A 16,137-nucleotide genomic window follows, 5' to 3' on the forward strand; every position below is an offset into this window, starting at 1 on the left:
TCTCATTCTAGAGATTTTAAAAAATGATAGCCATATATATGGCTAGATACATACATATATATACGGATAGAGACAGAGTTGAGATGTCAAGCTAAAAATCTTGGTTCTTTCAGCTATACTACCTGTCTTCTTTTCAAACTGTCCCGTGTAATTATGGAGCACCAGGAAAGCAGGTGTATACAGTATGTAAGTGAATGTAGCAAACAGAAGTGCAGAGGTTCACTCCAGCTAATACAATTATAAATACAGATTTTTACAACGGTCTTGGTCCCAACTTCTAAAGCTCTGCAGACAGTGAGCGCTTCCTTGTATCAAGACACAAAAATCTTATAAGATGTGCCATGTGGAAAAGGGAGCTGACTGTTCTATCTCACCTGGATAGAGAAAACTGGAACTAAAACTGTCGCAGTGTGTGAGGGCTACGCATGAGGGCACATTTGCAGAATTTGGATTTATCTGAAAGTGGGTTAACACATTTGCAATCTGTCAGAACTGGCCTGTCCTTGAGTCAAGAAAAACTTGATTCAGGGTTTCTAAAGAAAGAGTCAAATCCTTTTACTCACTTAGAAAGTGAAAAAGATTTAAGTCCAGTACTTTTCTGCATATGGGCTGTTTCATAAATACTCTTCAAAGTAGAAACTTAATGGGTCTGTAGCTGTCTTTCAATCAGTTCTTAAAGCTGAGACCCCTGCAATTTTCTTACATATACTGAGACAGAAACACATATTACTGACATTGAATTCATTTCCTGCCACAGATTTTAGGTAAAGCAGACATTAAATGTAAACATGTTTCTATTTCCACTCGAATATGACCCCTTTCTTCTCATGTGAAACTACTTCTTCAGCATAGCAGACAAGGACAGCCAAATAGAAGTAAATACATTTGGCTGAAAACCTATATGCCTAAAATAAACACTATACTTTATGCACTTTTATAAACGTTTGATGAATGGAAGCATAATCAATTTTTCCCCTAAAGGATTTCTCTAATATGGTGAAACTGCACCATGGATGATTACAGTTGGGCAACAGCAAAAAGGACCTGCACTGAGTTAAAATTCAGAGTGTGAGCTACCACTCCACAGCCACACCTGAACCTTGACACATGTGTCAGTGTCTTGGTTGTGTTTTTGCCTTAAAATGATGTGGTGAGTGTTTCTCCTATGTCCTCAGCAATGTCTTTTAAAAACAATAGACACTCGGAGATTTGTTTTAAACTGGCTTCCAGTGTTATCAATTTGGGACCGTCCTTTATACATGGGACTCTCCTAGGGTTGACTTTTTGCATTATAAGTGTAAAAAAAAGTTCCTTGGTTTGTGATTATAAATATTCCTGAAAAACGACTCAAGTCTTATTCTTAAAGCATTAGCTTCTGCTTAAAGACATGACAAGGTGAAGTCTTTCACAAAGTGGACATTCAATGTACAATTTCTCTGCTATATAAATGTGGTTGTTCATATAGTTTCTATGACTTAGTTGAGCACGTCTGTATATCAGGGTTTAATGCTTAAAATAATGATTTCCTATTTGTTCCCTTTTCTAAAAATGGGAAAGTTTGCTGTACATCAGAAGAAGCATTCCCAAGTTGAAATGGAGAACACAAGCCTTGATGGGCTTTTCAAACTTTATAGTGACCCATTTGGGCCTCTCCCTAACCCACCCACATCACTCACAAGCCTGTCAAAGGGTCTTCGGAGGGTACAGGGACAACAACCCTGGTGAGGGTTCCTTACCAGCCATAAAGCAAAACCAGGGGTCCCTAGGCGGGCAGAGTCAAGGGTCAGTCTAGACGTACCCCTCGTGACAGATGTTTCCATTGATGAGGCTGAAGGTGGCCACGGAGGGGTTGGTGCTTTTGAAGGAGGTCATGCAGGTGGTACTTCTGCCAGTGCTGTGAGACCGGGTCATCAGGCCAGGGCGGCAGCAGAGGAGCTGGGTGTTGAACTGTTTCCTGAAACTCTTGCTCAGCAGGTAGAGGGCAAAAGGGTTCACGCAGGAGTTGGTGAAGGCCAGGAGACGGGCGCAGATGCTGGTGACGAAGTGGAGCATGGAGGTGTCCACCTCGGAGTAGTGGTATGAGCGGTACAGGTAGATGACGTGGTTGGGTAGCCAGCAGAAGGCAAAGAGGCCCACGAACACCAGCACTGTCTTGGCCAGGCGCTTCCGGGATTCGATCTGAGGAGAGAGTCACACAGAGATAGAGGGACTGAGGGGCAGTGTGTGGAACGCAGAGACAAAGATGTGGGCAGAGAAAAAGATGGGGAAAATGAATTAGGGAAATGGACAGGCTCATAAGGCCACAGAAAACAGGTTCAATAGGAGAGACAGGACAAGAGAGAAACAGAGGAGAGAAAAGCAACAGAAACAGACAGAAAGAGAAAACAAGTCAGAAACAGAAAAAGGGAAACGCCGGGAAGCAGAAATCGATGAGTAGAGTACCGTTAGAAAGTGCCTCTGAGAGCAGCTCTTTAAACAAAGATGATTACACGCTTGAGTGGACTGCACAATGAAATTCTAGTTAAGTGCCCTCTTTTTCCTCAGGATGGTATTGGTGCTGTTATCAGCCATATGACTTCATGTCTTTCTTGGCTCCACAGTTAATAATTTCTTCTTCCCCCTGATGCTTAAAAAAGCAGCCAGCTTTGTTCTTCCTCATTCGCCGAACCAAGATAACTGCCTATTATTATTATTTATTTTTACTCTCAAGTTATTTCTGGCCTGTATAATACAGGCAGCGTCTCAGACAAAAGCAGGCTGAGCGTCTCCTTTTGTTCCCAACTCCCTGTGCTACGGCAAGGGGAAACATTGTTCTCGTTAAAGAATTTGGGGTACAATGGATGTTCACCATTGAGAGGTCTTTCAAGCAGGGAGACTGTTTCACTGAGAACTGCCATTTCCCCCCCATAATTGAGGGGAAAAATAATTTTAGAGGGTGAAGCCTCCAACTGAGTCAGCTACACATTTTACATGGAGGGAGAGTCTTTCTGCTTTTCCATCATAAATACCACACGGTCTAAATTTGCACTAGAAGGCAAAAACTGATGAAAAGGACAAAGCCAGAGCCCCTGGTTTCTACCATTTATACCCCAGGATGAAATTATGGGGATGATGGGGGGATTGGGGAAGGCAGTCTAACACATAAGGAGGGTGTCCTGCATTCTGGGCCATCTGGCCATATGCTCGCTCTTGTAATCCTTCAACAGCCTTACAACATAAGGGTTATTACCCTCATCATGGATAAAAAACTGATGCTCAGAGAGGGTAAATGAGTAAGTCAGGAAGCCTGGATTTGAACTCAAATCAATGTGAACCCATCTTAATCAAACTACTTTTTCCTACAACCAGCCTCATTTTCCTGCCCTTTCTGCTTTATCACATGTAGTAACCCTCTTGCTACCCAAGTAACGTGATTGGAGTTTAAAGAAGTCACATCCCTATGAGCCTCGACATTTTATTTAAAAAAAAAAAACAAAAAACCCCCCACATTTTTCAGATTTTTCTCAAAAAAAAAACCCATACTCCAAAGCTTTCAGGTTCTCAACATCTTGCTAGCCTAGGTCTCTTTAATAAGAGAACAAGATTCTAATGAACACCTGAATGCCTAGTCTTCTGCAGCTAGGAGTTTCTGTTTACCATCTGGCCACGGATCACTCACCTCTTCTGCAGAATCAGGCAACGTGACCACCTAAATACTGAACTTGTCAGTGGAGTCTTAAAGAAATGCAAGAGATCGAATCCTTAAGGAGGAAATGAATCACTCCTAAGCACCCACCTGCTTCTTGATGTGTATATTCCCTTCCACAGGTAGACTGTAAGCACTCTGGATCAGATTTTTGGCAATGAAGTAGTAGTAAACAGAGATGATTGACAGTGGGATGATATAAAAGACCAGGAAGGAAGCCATGGAGTGGATTTTGGGGTGCAGCTCATTAGAGTGTGGGTATGGGGCACAGCTAATGAAGGTCTGGTTGCTGCTTTCCTCGTGGAAGGGATGTAGGTCAGAAAACACAGCCTCTGGGATGGCCAGAAGCATGGAGATGATCCAGATCAGTGCGGCTTTGAGGCAGATCTTCATCAGGGCATGAGAGGCCTGGATATCCATTGGCCGGACGATGGCTTTGTACCTGGGGCAGGAAAGAGGGAAGTTGTCTAATATTATTATGGATGACTGGGCCGGGACTAGGGTGAGGCCACCGAGGCCCCTGAGGTGCAATACTTAAGGAGGTGTTGACTCTCAGGTTCATGAAAGTGCCAACTCTGAACTCATAGTGAGCGCCTCCTTAAATGCTGCACCCCAAAGCACCTGGCTCACCTTATCCTAGTCCCGGCCCTGAAGGATGCTATCCATTCCCCCAGCAGTAACATTCTGCCTACATTCTCTCTTGATTTTAAGAATACTTCTCAGAAAAGGTGAAGCTCCTTTTATTTTTCTTCTTAAATCACAGAAATGAATAACAAAGCATGTTTAACAAAGGACACCAGAACAAGAAGGTTGGCTTTTTTTTTTTTTTTTTTTTTTGGTCAAAACCTTCATTTTGAGTATTCAAATGCAGTTTAGGAAACCTTTAGTCACTGAGTATTTACAGACACCTCTTTTGTTTTTCAAAGGTTGCAGAACAAATAGTCCGCTGAAAAAGTGATACACAGAAATATCGCTGTAATTATGAAATTAATCTTTCCCCTGCCCTCCTACTCTCTTTTGGCCTCATCTTCTCTTGTAGTATTTAGGTCCTTCCTGGTTTCTGTGCTAGGTGTGCCCCTGTCGTGGGTTGAATGCTCTGTGAAGCAGACATTGAGATGAAGTCAGGAGGACACAGAGTTTATTGTTGATAAACCTGTGGGGAAAGGGAAGGAGGCAGGACTGGTCAGAGGGAGCTGTGAGACCCTGATGCAGATCTGACAAGGTCTACACCAGCCAAGGTGACCAACCATCCTAGTTTGCCTGGACATTTCCCAGTTTTAGCACTGAAAGTCCTATGTCCTGGGAAACTTCTCAGTCCCAGTAACCGTGACAGCTGGTCACCCTACACCAGCCCAATGGGAAGCTCAGGAGCAAAGATTGCCCAATGGAGGAGTCCTGTCTCAGTGGAAATGGCCAAGCCCTTGTATGGCCACCTTGCTTGGTCACTGGCTGGGGCCACCCAAAAAGAGGGTTACCTCAGTTGCTACCTGGTTCTGTCACTGGGCAGGAACTGCCCAAGAAGAGCATGACCACAGCTTGAAAGTTGAAATGGACCCGGTAAGAGCTGAGAGCTGGAGGCGGCTAGCTAACCACAGCCCCCCGCAGCTGGACAGTGGGTCTTTTCTTCAAGGGCAGTCTGAGCAGAGCATCTCTGTGTCTGCTACAACTCCCCATACAATGCCTAGCACAGTGGGCCACACACCTATTTTGGGTCCACTAGTCTGAGAACCCACTAGAGGATGAGCCTCTGGTGGGCAAAGGCTAGGTCTTTTTCTATCTCGGTATCTGCCAGCACTGTGATTTGCACACAGTGCACAAACATTTGTTTTACTGCACATGAGCTGCTGGAGTGTAGAAGCTGATATGAGTTGGGACTACCTAAATGTGAGGGTGTTCACTGTTGAAAATGCTGTGCTGACACTGGGTTCTGGCTCTGATACTCTTTCATATCACGGACTTCAGTGAGAGAGGAACAGTTATTTCCACTTATTTCCATGTTGATTAAACCTCCAACGAGTTACCACTCTTGGCTGTGCCCTGACTCCTCAGTCACTTCCTGCCACCCTCCAGGGAAGGGGGAATGAGTTTTGAATGGTGAGTTTGTGAAAAAGAACCTGGCATGTGCATTGGACTCAAAGAGGCCTGTGCTTATTTAAGTGTCCATGACTAGGGGAATGGCATCTCTAATACAAGATACCAGAGTGTCTGCAAGTTCATTATTGCTGTGGACCTAGGTCACATTCTCCAAACAGCTTTATCAGATATAGATAAAGCTGTTTTATCGTCATCTGTCTTATTCCTATATCTAGTTCTATGTTCTCACTTCAGATAGGGAAGAAAAGGGGACTATTTATCAGATATCCCCAACACTCTAGAACAACACTATAGTCCTGCTACAGGGACTTCCCTGGCGGTCCAGAGATTAAGACTCCACGCTTCCAATGCAGGGGGGGCGCGGGTTGGATCCCTGGTTGGGGAACTAAGATGCCACAAGCCATGCGGCATGGCCAAAAAAACGAAACAAAACAAAAAACTTACAAAAAAAAAAATTTCAAAGGAGGTTCTACTGTCCTGTGGTGCTTTCTCTAGTCACTAGTCATTTCAAACATTTTAATTCCTAGTTTAGAATGTAGGCAAGGAATTGATATTTTTAATGAAAGATATGTGAATATCCTTATCCAAAGATGCATATGACTAAAGATATCTCTGATAAGTCAATAGAGATAAATTGGTCATTATGACTTCTATCTGCGTTTTCTGGAAGGTGGAAGTCACAAGTACCATTAACTCTCCAAGGGAAGCTGATTCCCTCAGGCATGAAGCAGAAACCAGAGCGAATGGCTTACCTCCTTCTCTCTTGGGAATCTTGTGTTCCTAAGTGCAAATGCCATGGGAACTATTGAGCCACTATTTCAAATTCACAACTTTTAAAACATAAAGGATAGTATAAAATATTTCTTTTATAGTTTTGTCACAAAAATAATTTGAATGTAGATCTAAATAAGCCTCTAGATCTATGTACCAGTTTTCAAGAAATGTGGGGACAGAAGAACCCACTAGATGATGCAGTCAGTCAAATCCTGAATTGGAAAATTCTACAGGAATAATGGCTCCATTTTTTTAACAAATATATGGCATAAAAAAAGCAGAGAGAATGGTTATAGACTGACTGATATCAGTAGTGCAATGTGTAGATTCCTTTTGGATTTTGATTCAAACCAAACAACCATAAAAAGATATTTTTGAGACTATTGAAGAAAATCAAATATAGATTTAGTATTGGTGATATCAAGGAATTACTTTTAATGTATTGGGTATAATAGTGGTACTGTGGTTCTATGTTTTAAAAAAAACTTTACTTATGAAAAATACACCCTAGCATACATAGCACAGGGACATCAGCTCGGTGCTTTTTGATGAACTAGATGGGTGGGATAGGGAGGGTAGGAAGGAGGCTCAGGAAGGAGGCTCAAGAAGGAGGAGATATGGGGATATGTGTAAACATATGGCTGATTCACTCTGTTGTACAGCAGAAACTAACACAACATTGTGAAGCAGTTATACTCCAATAAAGATGTATTAAAAAAACACTCTAGTATTAAAAAAAAAAACCCTAAAATATTTATCAGTGAAATAATATAATGTCTAGGGTTTGCTTCGAAATATTCGGATATAATCATAAATCATTTGTATGATTAAAAAATAAGTAAAAATGCATTGCAAACAATTTTCTGTTATGAAATATTCATAAAATATCAAATAAATTAAAGAAATCCTATTTAATATGCTCTTGCCTTGTGCTAAGCAGAGAATAGCATCTACATGATCTCATTTATGTTCCAGAGAACTCCAACAGGTAGGTGCTATTATCTCCACTCTATAGGCAACAAATTGAAGCTCAGATGGTTTCAGAGGTGGTGAAGTCAATATTCAATTTAGAACTAACTCTTCAGGATACTACAGCTCTTTCAGAAGAAAGCTTTGGGTAAATCCTTCCTGGAGATAGAGAAGCAGACCAGCCATTTCCCAAATGTGTATGGAACATACCAACTGTTCCCTGGAAGTCTAATGGTTCTATAGAGCCTGGAACATATCAGTCAATATCTTCTGGTTTGAACTGCTCTGCCTGGAGCTCCCAATGAAGGGAGACCCCACTGGGTGGTTCTTGTTTAAGAGTGATGGCTGGTGGGACTAGGATGGATACTCAAATAATCTAAACCACCCAATAAGCTGCCTGGCCAGCTATGAAAGAGTCTTTCTCTTAAGTATTTAAACTGAAAAATTGAGAGGATGTAGTTAGTCAGTCATAGATGCTGGAAATAGAAGACTATGATGTTGAGGAAAGGATCAGTGCAAGATGAATAAGCAAAGTAGGTAGAGTGAGAGAAAGAGAATGAGGCAGACATAAAAGAAGAAGAAGCTGAGATGATGTGGCCCTAAGTCACACAGAGGGTCCTTGGTTCCTGGCCCACGAACTACTTTTGAATGTACAAGAGGTGTTCTCTTATAATCTTACAATTCTCCCGTTCCCTTTTCAGTTGAGTTAGCTTAAGTGGCAACCATTCTTTGTCAACAAAAGAGCCTTATCTAGAACAATTAGACATGGTGGTCATTTAAAACCATCATCAGATTTTATTTCCAGGATCATTTCACATAGATCATCCCCCCTACTTGCTGTCCTTTGAAAGAATGAGCTGTCAACTTTTGATTGTACTCAAGAGACACTCTAGTCTATGTCCTGTTCTTAAATTCACCGTCACTTTCTTGCCTTCCCCCTTTCTTCATGCCCAGTCCCAGAGTCTCCATTCATCTGAAGCCTATCCTTCCAAATTCCAGCTTATAAGTATCATTTTTTATTAATTAATTCATTTATTTTATTGGCTGTGTTGGGTCTTTTTTTGCTGTGCACGGGCTTTCTTTAGTTGCGGTGAGTGGGGACTACTCTTTGTGGTGGTGCGCGGGCTCCTCGTTGCTGTGGCTTCTCTTGTTGCGGAGCACAGGCTTTAGGCGCGTGGGCTTCAGCAGTTGCAGCACATGGGCTCAATAGTTGTGGCTCACGGGCTTATTTGCTCTGCGGCATGTGGGATCTTCCTGGAGCAGGGATCGAACCTGCGTCCCCTGCATTGGCAGGCGGATTCTTAACCACTGCGCCACCTAGGAAGCCCTTATAAGTATCATCTTGAAGCTTTTGCTGACCAACCTAGGCCTTGATAATTCCCATTCCTTCTCCCAACCTGTCTAATTTTACTCTTGTCGTTTTACGCTTACTCTGCACTACCTTGAATTGCTTGTTAGCTTTCCATGGGCATCTCTTTTCTACCTGACTTTCTCATAAGTTCCTGAGGTCAGAAGCTTACATCTTCTCTTCTCTTCTTTCTGTATCACTGAAAATGCTCCAGGTCCCCTGTTCTGCATACCACTTATTTCAAAGTAGAGGCTCAGCAAACACTTGCTAATCAATTAAGATTAATAATATGTGACTTACAAAGGTGTCTTTTATTTTCAGCTTCTCAAAAACAAGCAACAGCAGATTCACTTTTGCACACCTAGTAAGAGTCATTCTTCCACAGACTGACCAATTCACTCCTCTGATAATATGGGGCCAAAGACAATTGCTTCCCACTTCTGAAAACATCCGTACTTCATTTTTCTTATGCAAACACTGGAAAAGTCAAAAACATTCTCTGTGCAAGATTAATGTGTCAAAGGGATTCTTGGCAAGTAGAAGTAGCTGGCTCCCACACCCAGGGTTGGAAACCTTTGCCCACAGAAAGGTATGTCTTTTATTCAAACACAGGCAGTTTGTTTATTTTTAAGGATCCAGCATTTCAGCCCTTATTTGTTCATAATTACCTACCGAAGTCTGTAGGAATTGTTGAACAACAATATTTTAAAACCTCCATTACAATCCTAATGCATGCTACCTGGAGAGGACTGAAGTGAAGAGAAAATGAAATGAACTAAATGGTCTCTAGGGTAATTGACACATTGTCAGCATTTAAATTAGAATCCTAATACCTAATAAGATTTGACATGACTATTAAACATTGGCTTTATTTTCTCCTGAGAATAACACCAAGAACTTTTCTAAAGAAATGTGAGGCAATTATTAGCTGGCTTGTAAAATGACTATAATTCAGAGCAATGGAGTCTTATCTCCTTTGAGCTATTACGCTACAAATGGAGAGTGTGCTGGTCCTTGGTGCCCATCCAACCGTTATCTTTAAGTATGTAACAGATTACAGTCATCCTTTTCTGTTCTTCTTGCTGGGCCAAATAACTCCAATGCTTTTTTCACTCCTTAATATACTCCAGTTTCCTCGGGGCTCTAATGTGAATTTGGGAGCAGAGAGACCTAGTTCCTAATGGTGATTCTACCCACTAGCTTTATGATCGTGGGCAAATCACAGACTCTTTGTACATCAGTATTCTCATCCCTGAACAGGACATAATTCCTGCAACCTTCAATGTAATAACTGATTCAGGAAAAAATGATAAAACCACTGAAGGAGAGGTTTCAGGGGAACAAGATATTCACATAGTCTCAAAGAGTTTCCCCACAGATTACTATTTAATTACAAACGGAAAATGCACCTTTATGTTGGGGAGGTCCGGAGGTCACCCCTCTAATCAAGTGGTCAAAACCCAGGGCGAACTTCTCCATTAGGTAGAGCAAGCACAGGTCTGGGGCCCATGATACCTTTAGAGGCTCAGAAAAATGTTTTAATTTCTTTTAAAAGCAGAAGAAAAAAATTAATATAATCCATCTTGGATTATATTTATCTTTGTGCCAATACAACTATAATTTTTTATATTTTTTTATGGAGAAAGGATTCCATGAAGGTAAAAGTGCCAGGAAATTCATAATGTGGCCCTGATCAAACTTAGCATCACTGATAGCGAGACAATCTGCGATCCTGTGCCTCCCGATGCAGTGCAATGGGAAGGACATAACATTGCCTACACAGTGTTCTTGCCTCCAATTTTTAACCTGAATCTACTATGAAGAAACAATCGGACAAATCCAATTCTGGTACATTCTACAAGATAACCAGCTTGGATTCATCAAAACAGTCAAACATTGTTTTAGAGGAATGTCGGGCAGCTACTATTCTACCTTAAAGGAGATTAAAGAGGTATAGCAAGTAATCTTCTTCACAATATATACATACGTCAAATCATTATGTTATACACCTTAAACTTACACAATGTTATATGTCAATTTTATCACAATAAAACCGGAAAAAAGAGATATAATAACCAAATGCCATGCATATGTCTTGATTTGATTCTGGATTTAGGGAGGAAAAAGCTATAAAAGACATTTCGGGACAATGGAGGAAATCTGATTATGGATTACATATTAATTGGTATAAAGGAATTATTGTTAATTTCATTGGGTATGATAACAGCATTGGGGTTATGTAGAAGAGTGTCCTTGTTCTTAGGAAATACACATACTTAGGAGTGAAAGGTCAGGATGTTTGTACCTTACTTTCCAGAGTTCAGCAAAATAAAACAAAACAAACAAATATATATATACTAGAGATATATATTATTATTATATACTTTATAATATATATATATGCGCTACAAGGAGAGCAAGAACAAAATCTAGGAAATGTTCATTGTGGAATATGGTCAGGTATTATACAGGGGTTCATAAGCAGGTTGGGGAGAAAACTTACACTAAAATATAGGATTTTTAAAAGATGAGCAAATAGTAAAACAATAATCTTAAAATAATGTTATATATTTTATTAACAGTAAATCCTTTTGTCATCAGAAAAACTTTATTGTAATTATAATTTTAATGGGATTTAATGTGTCATATCTGATTAGCACCTCTACCAGGAATGAGGGAAGTGTCTTCTCTGTTATGTTCATATTGTTCTCTTGGACTTCCAATTTTAGTATCATCTACAATCTGTGGGGTTTTGTTTTGCTCCGTTTTGTTTTGGCAGGAAAATTTAAGCTAATGTTCATTTAGGGGGTTAATTAAAACTAGATCATGCACAAGCAGATGTCAGTCTGCAATGCCTCTCCATCAGCTGAAAGTGCAGGGAAGAGAAAGGTCATTGTTGAGATTTGTACATGGCGGGAACCCCACTCCTGCTGCCTGAGCTGCACATGACAAGGGATCCTCTGTCGTGGACTCAGTGACAGGGTGAACCTCAGTTTGGATACTACACTGTATTAACTTTTAATTCATCCTTATTTTTAAATAAAAATCAATATAAGTAGAAGTGAGCTCCACTTTGGGGTCCACTGTCCCAGAATACACTTTCCAGAAAATTTAGCTAAGGTTTCAGGGGGCTTTCTTAAGGGTCTGCAGTGAAGACCTTCTTGTCTCCAGAGGAAGCGAGCTTTAAACTCAGACCAAGATAGAGGATCAAGATCACGTTACAAAGAGTAATGATAATTTTTCTTCTTCTCATTTTCTCCAGAGAGATCAAGATACAGATTGTGCATACACACAGGACCACCTCTGAGTAAAATCCTGAAGTTACCCCTATATGGATCAAAATTTCTCCTCCATTGTATTCTCCCACTGTAGGAGTCCACTGCTTCCCTAAGATCAAGCCCGGCTTTGAGGAAGGGAGTGTATATCAGTCATTCACTCTTTAGTATGGACTGAAGTCAATAAGATCACCTTCCTGTATGTAGAGTTCTACCTCTGATTATGGAAGGAAGGCTCTGTTTCCCAATAAAGGTATTTTTGTTTATTCCTCCAGCAGATAGAAGAGACATTCGGGGTGCAATGGCTGCAGGCAGTTAGACTTCTACATATTTGCTTTCTTTAAAGGCTTACTCTGCGACTACAATGTGGGGATTTCTTTCTTGTAACAGACTGCAGAGGAACAAGACCATTCTGTACCTGGGTTTCAATTAGATTGATTCTGTAAAAAACAACAACAATAATAATTGCTAAAACTTATTGGAGACTTCCTATGGATCAGGTAATATGCAATGAGTTTTGTTTAAATTGTTGCTTTTTATCCTCTTAACAATTCTATTTGGCAGGTACTATATTATTGTTCTTTTTACAGATGAGGGAACTGAGGCGGAGCAAGTTTTCCATGGCCATCAGTGCTAAGCTCTGGAGACAAGATTTGAGCTCATGTAGGCTGTCCCCTAAGCCGCTATCACCAGGCCCTACTGCTTCCTATAATGGTGGTCCTATGGTTGACCAGGCAACCTGGGCTTTCTAGTGTAGGGGAAGAAAAATCATTTTCCCTCTACCCTTCTAGGTTCTTGACTAAGACCCCCATAATAAAAAACAGCTTAACTGGAGAAAAACAAACAGAAGTTTAATAACATGTATACCTCCTTGAAACATGGGAGAGACCTAGGAAAACTGAGTAACTTCCTGAAAAGGCTTAAGCCATCACCTTAAATACCATCTCCAGCTAAAGACAAAAGATGTGGGCGGGGTAGCCAGTTATAGGAGGTTATCAGGCAAAGCACAGTAAACAAGTATAAGCTCATTATACAGATTTAAGTCCATACCTTCTACATTAAGTTTCTAGAGATTTAGAATCATCCTCTTTTTCCTGGTACAAAGAGGGAGACACCCTTACAAATGGAGATTTCCCCTATAAATATGTGTCTCCTGTTACAGGGTAACTTCTACTCAGTTTTTAGAGATTCTCCTATATGTGCTGTTTCTTAAAAAAAAAAAAAAAAAAGAAAGAAAAGAAAAAGAAAAAAACGAAAAGAAAAGAAAAGAAAAAGTCTAAAATTATCCTTATGCCAATGAGGCATATTTTGGGGCAAATTCTGCTCCCCTACTGGAACTAAGGAAGAAAATCAAAGAAAAGATCAGTGTCTCTTCCCTGCCTGCTGCAGCCATGGGCAAAGTAGTGTCTTTCTAGACAGACACAAAATTCTTATTCTTCCTCCTTGAGTCTGTTATACATAATCGCCTACATTTTCACCCCCATATATACCCCCTGAAGTCCTCCGTGGCCAGAGGCCTAGACTGAGGTCTGGACTCTTTCATATATTCAGAGCTCTCAGGCCCTAAAGAGGCCATCCGAGTAAGACATTGGAGCAGAGGTGAAAAGGCATCAAGGAAGGACTAAAAACCAAAGGCTGGATGGAGGCTAGAGAAAGAGCCACTGACATGAGGAAGGTTTTAAAAGTGCAGGGCTCTAAGGGATGTAGAAGCTGAGGTATAAAAGGGGAAAAGAAACACAAGCAACTGTTGGACATCTGATGGTGCTTTGGCAGAAAGAGGAGCAACTATTGACCAAACCAAACCAAACCCAAAATGGGTTTTAGCAGGATGATCTAATTCCAAAGCTCGGTGCTAATCCTGTAAGGGAGCCCATCAGAAGGGGTATAAACAGGATGAAATATTACATTTGCCAGTGGGTATGTTTAAAATGACAAAGGAAAGCAGTAACCCAGTTAAATTTCAGTAGGTGTGCAAACATCCTGGCACAAGTTGTTCGAAGGCCATTCCTCAAAAATGTTATGGAGAGAGGAACGTATATTTATAACTTGTTAGACTTTTTCAGCAATTTATGAGCCAAAAAGTTTGAAGAATGTTTATAAATCCCATCTGCAAATTATAGTTAGACATGGCCTGCATTTACTCTACTGCATGGCATAGAAGATACACAGAGAATCGGGAAAAAATCACAAAGACAGAAAAAAAAATCACCCATGCTCTAGGGTGGAGGGTATAATAGACTCTGGGTCATAAACTGTCTATATAAATTGTAATTCACCAGCAAACAGACCATGAGACAAGGATTTAGGTGCATGTAGTTTGTTTGGGAGGGGCTCTCCAGAAGCACAGGGAATGGGGAAGTGGCACAGGGAGGGGATGAAAGGCAATAAAGGGTATCACACAGGGCACCTGGAGCACAGGCCTGCTGGAGACCCCCTGAAAGACTGTGGTGAGCACATTCCAGAACTTTCCACCAAGGGAAGGGTGAGGAGGCTAGAGTGTTTACTGACCGACTCCCGTCCCTCTTTGGGTGAGAATTGTCCTGTGGTATTAATTCAGGGGCACTCCAGCCTGCCCCAAACCTTCCTGTGGCCTGGATCACCCTCGGTCAGAGAGACACAGGAAGCCCAGGTCTATAAGTGACCTCTGGGGTCCACCAACAGCATCCACTATGTCAGTTCTTCCCCTGGTCCAGTCACGTTATCAAATATATATACAGAAAATGAGACAATTTCAGTTTTCAAATATATTTCAAATTATTGGGGATAAAAACAGTATTTCTAAGTTTCTAAATTATCTCAATAAGATACATTATCTTTTTTTTTTTTTTTTTTTTTTCAAAATAAGAATCATTAAATCTCAAAAATACCATCATGGCATGTGAGTCATTGTGTCTAATTATAAAAATTTAAGAGCATTATATTTATATAACCTTTTGTGAGAGGTTTTATACATGAAGAAATGGTGACCCAACTTTGTAGCTTATTAGGTCTCCTGGCCCAGAAGGCAGATCCTGCCAGCATTAGGGAGGTAGCACTAGTGGTGAAAGAGCCCAAGACAGGGAGAGAGGGGAACTGGAGGGAGACAGGGAGCCCCGTGTTCTACTCCCACTCCCATAACTAGCTATTTCTCTATAAGCATGCTGTCTCAGTTTCTTTTTATTTTTAAATTTTTATTTAACCAAAACTTATTAGCACTTATTGTGTACCTGGTACAGCTCCCAACACTTTTCAAGTGACTGTCCACTAGAACATCAATCAGTTGAGATTTCAACCACACCCTCTTGACTCCCTTATGAACATAAACAACAATCATACTAATGGTATACTTACTTTTTTCACTGAGAATTCTAACATTTCATAAAGAAGTCAACACATTATTTCATTTCATCATTACAATAATTACAACAGTCCTATGAAATATGAAAAGTAAATACCCTTATCCCTTTTTACAGATCAGAAAACTGAGGCCTATAATTTACCCAAAGTCACACAGCTGACAATTAGAAGAATCAGAGCTCAAACTCAGACATCTCTTCAACAAATTCAATGCTTTTGAATTTATCCTTACTATGAATAGTGCTCTATTAAATGTTGAACCTCCAGAACATAATAAATGAAAGGAAGGAAGGAAGGGAGGGAGGGAAAAAGAGTTTATAAGTTTGCCACCATGACATTTTGGGGGTATCTTAAGAACCATTTGGAAAAGTTTGCTTTAATTCAGCAAAGACAATGTCCAGGAAGGTGGTCTACAGGCAGTTAGTTCATTTGAACAACTTTTTCCAGTTAAAAAATTTAATATAAGAGTGTTGACAACTCATTGTAGAAATTTAGAAAGAGAATTCTTAAAAAGAAAAGAAAAGAAAAGAAAATCATCCATAAGTCTTGCATGTGATGTTTTAACATATTTCTTTCCAATTTTCCTTTGTCATTTGTACAGAATCCAGAACATAGAGTTATCTATCTTTTTTTAGGGTCTATAGCCTAAGCATTTC

At 40.5% G+C, this 16,137-nt stretch overlaps 1 protein-coding gene across 1 annotated transcript in view; it reads right to left on the minus strand.

Moving 5' to 3' along the window:
• Positions 1–1,607: 1,607 nt before the first annotated feature.
• The window catches only part of GRPR (gastrin releasing peptide receptor), a 38,684-nt gene continuing 24,154 nt past the window's right edge, over positions 1,608–16,137 (minus strand). Inside the window, exons 2-3 of the mRNA XM_057717301.1 lie at positions 3,776–4,127; positions 1,608–2,178 (exon numbers count right to left, since the gene is read on the minus strand). Coding sequence (XP_057573284.1) covers positions 1,789–2,178; positions 3,776–4,127 — 742 coding nt within the window. The 3' untranslated portion in view covers positions 1,608–1,788. The remainder of the gene's footprint in view (positions 2,179–3,775; positions 4,128–16,137) is intronic.

Source organism: Hippopotamus amphibius, chromosome X (assembly GCF_030028045.1).
Source record: "Hippopotamus amphibius kiboko isolate mHipAmp2 chromosome X, mHipAmp2.hap2, whole genome shotgun sequence".
NCBI lineage: Eukaryota > Metazoa > Chordata > Mammalia > Artiodactyla > Hippopotamidae > Hippopotamus > Hippopotamus amphibius.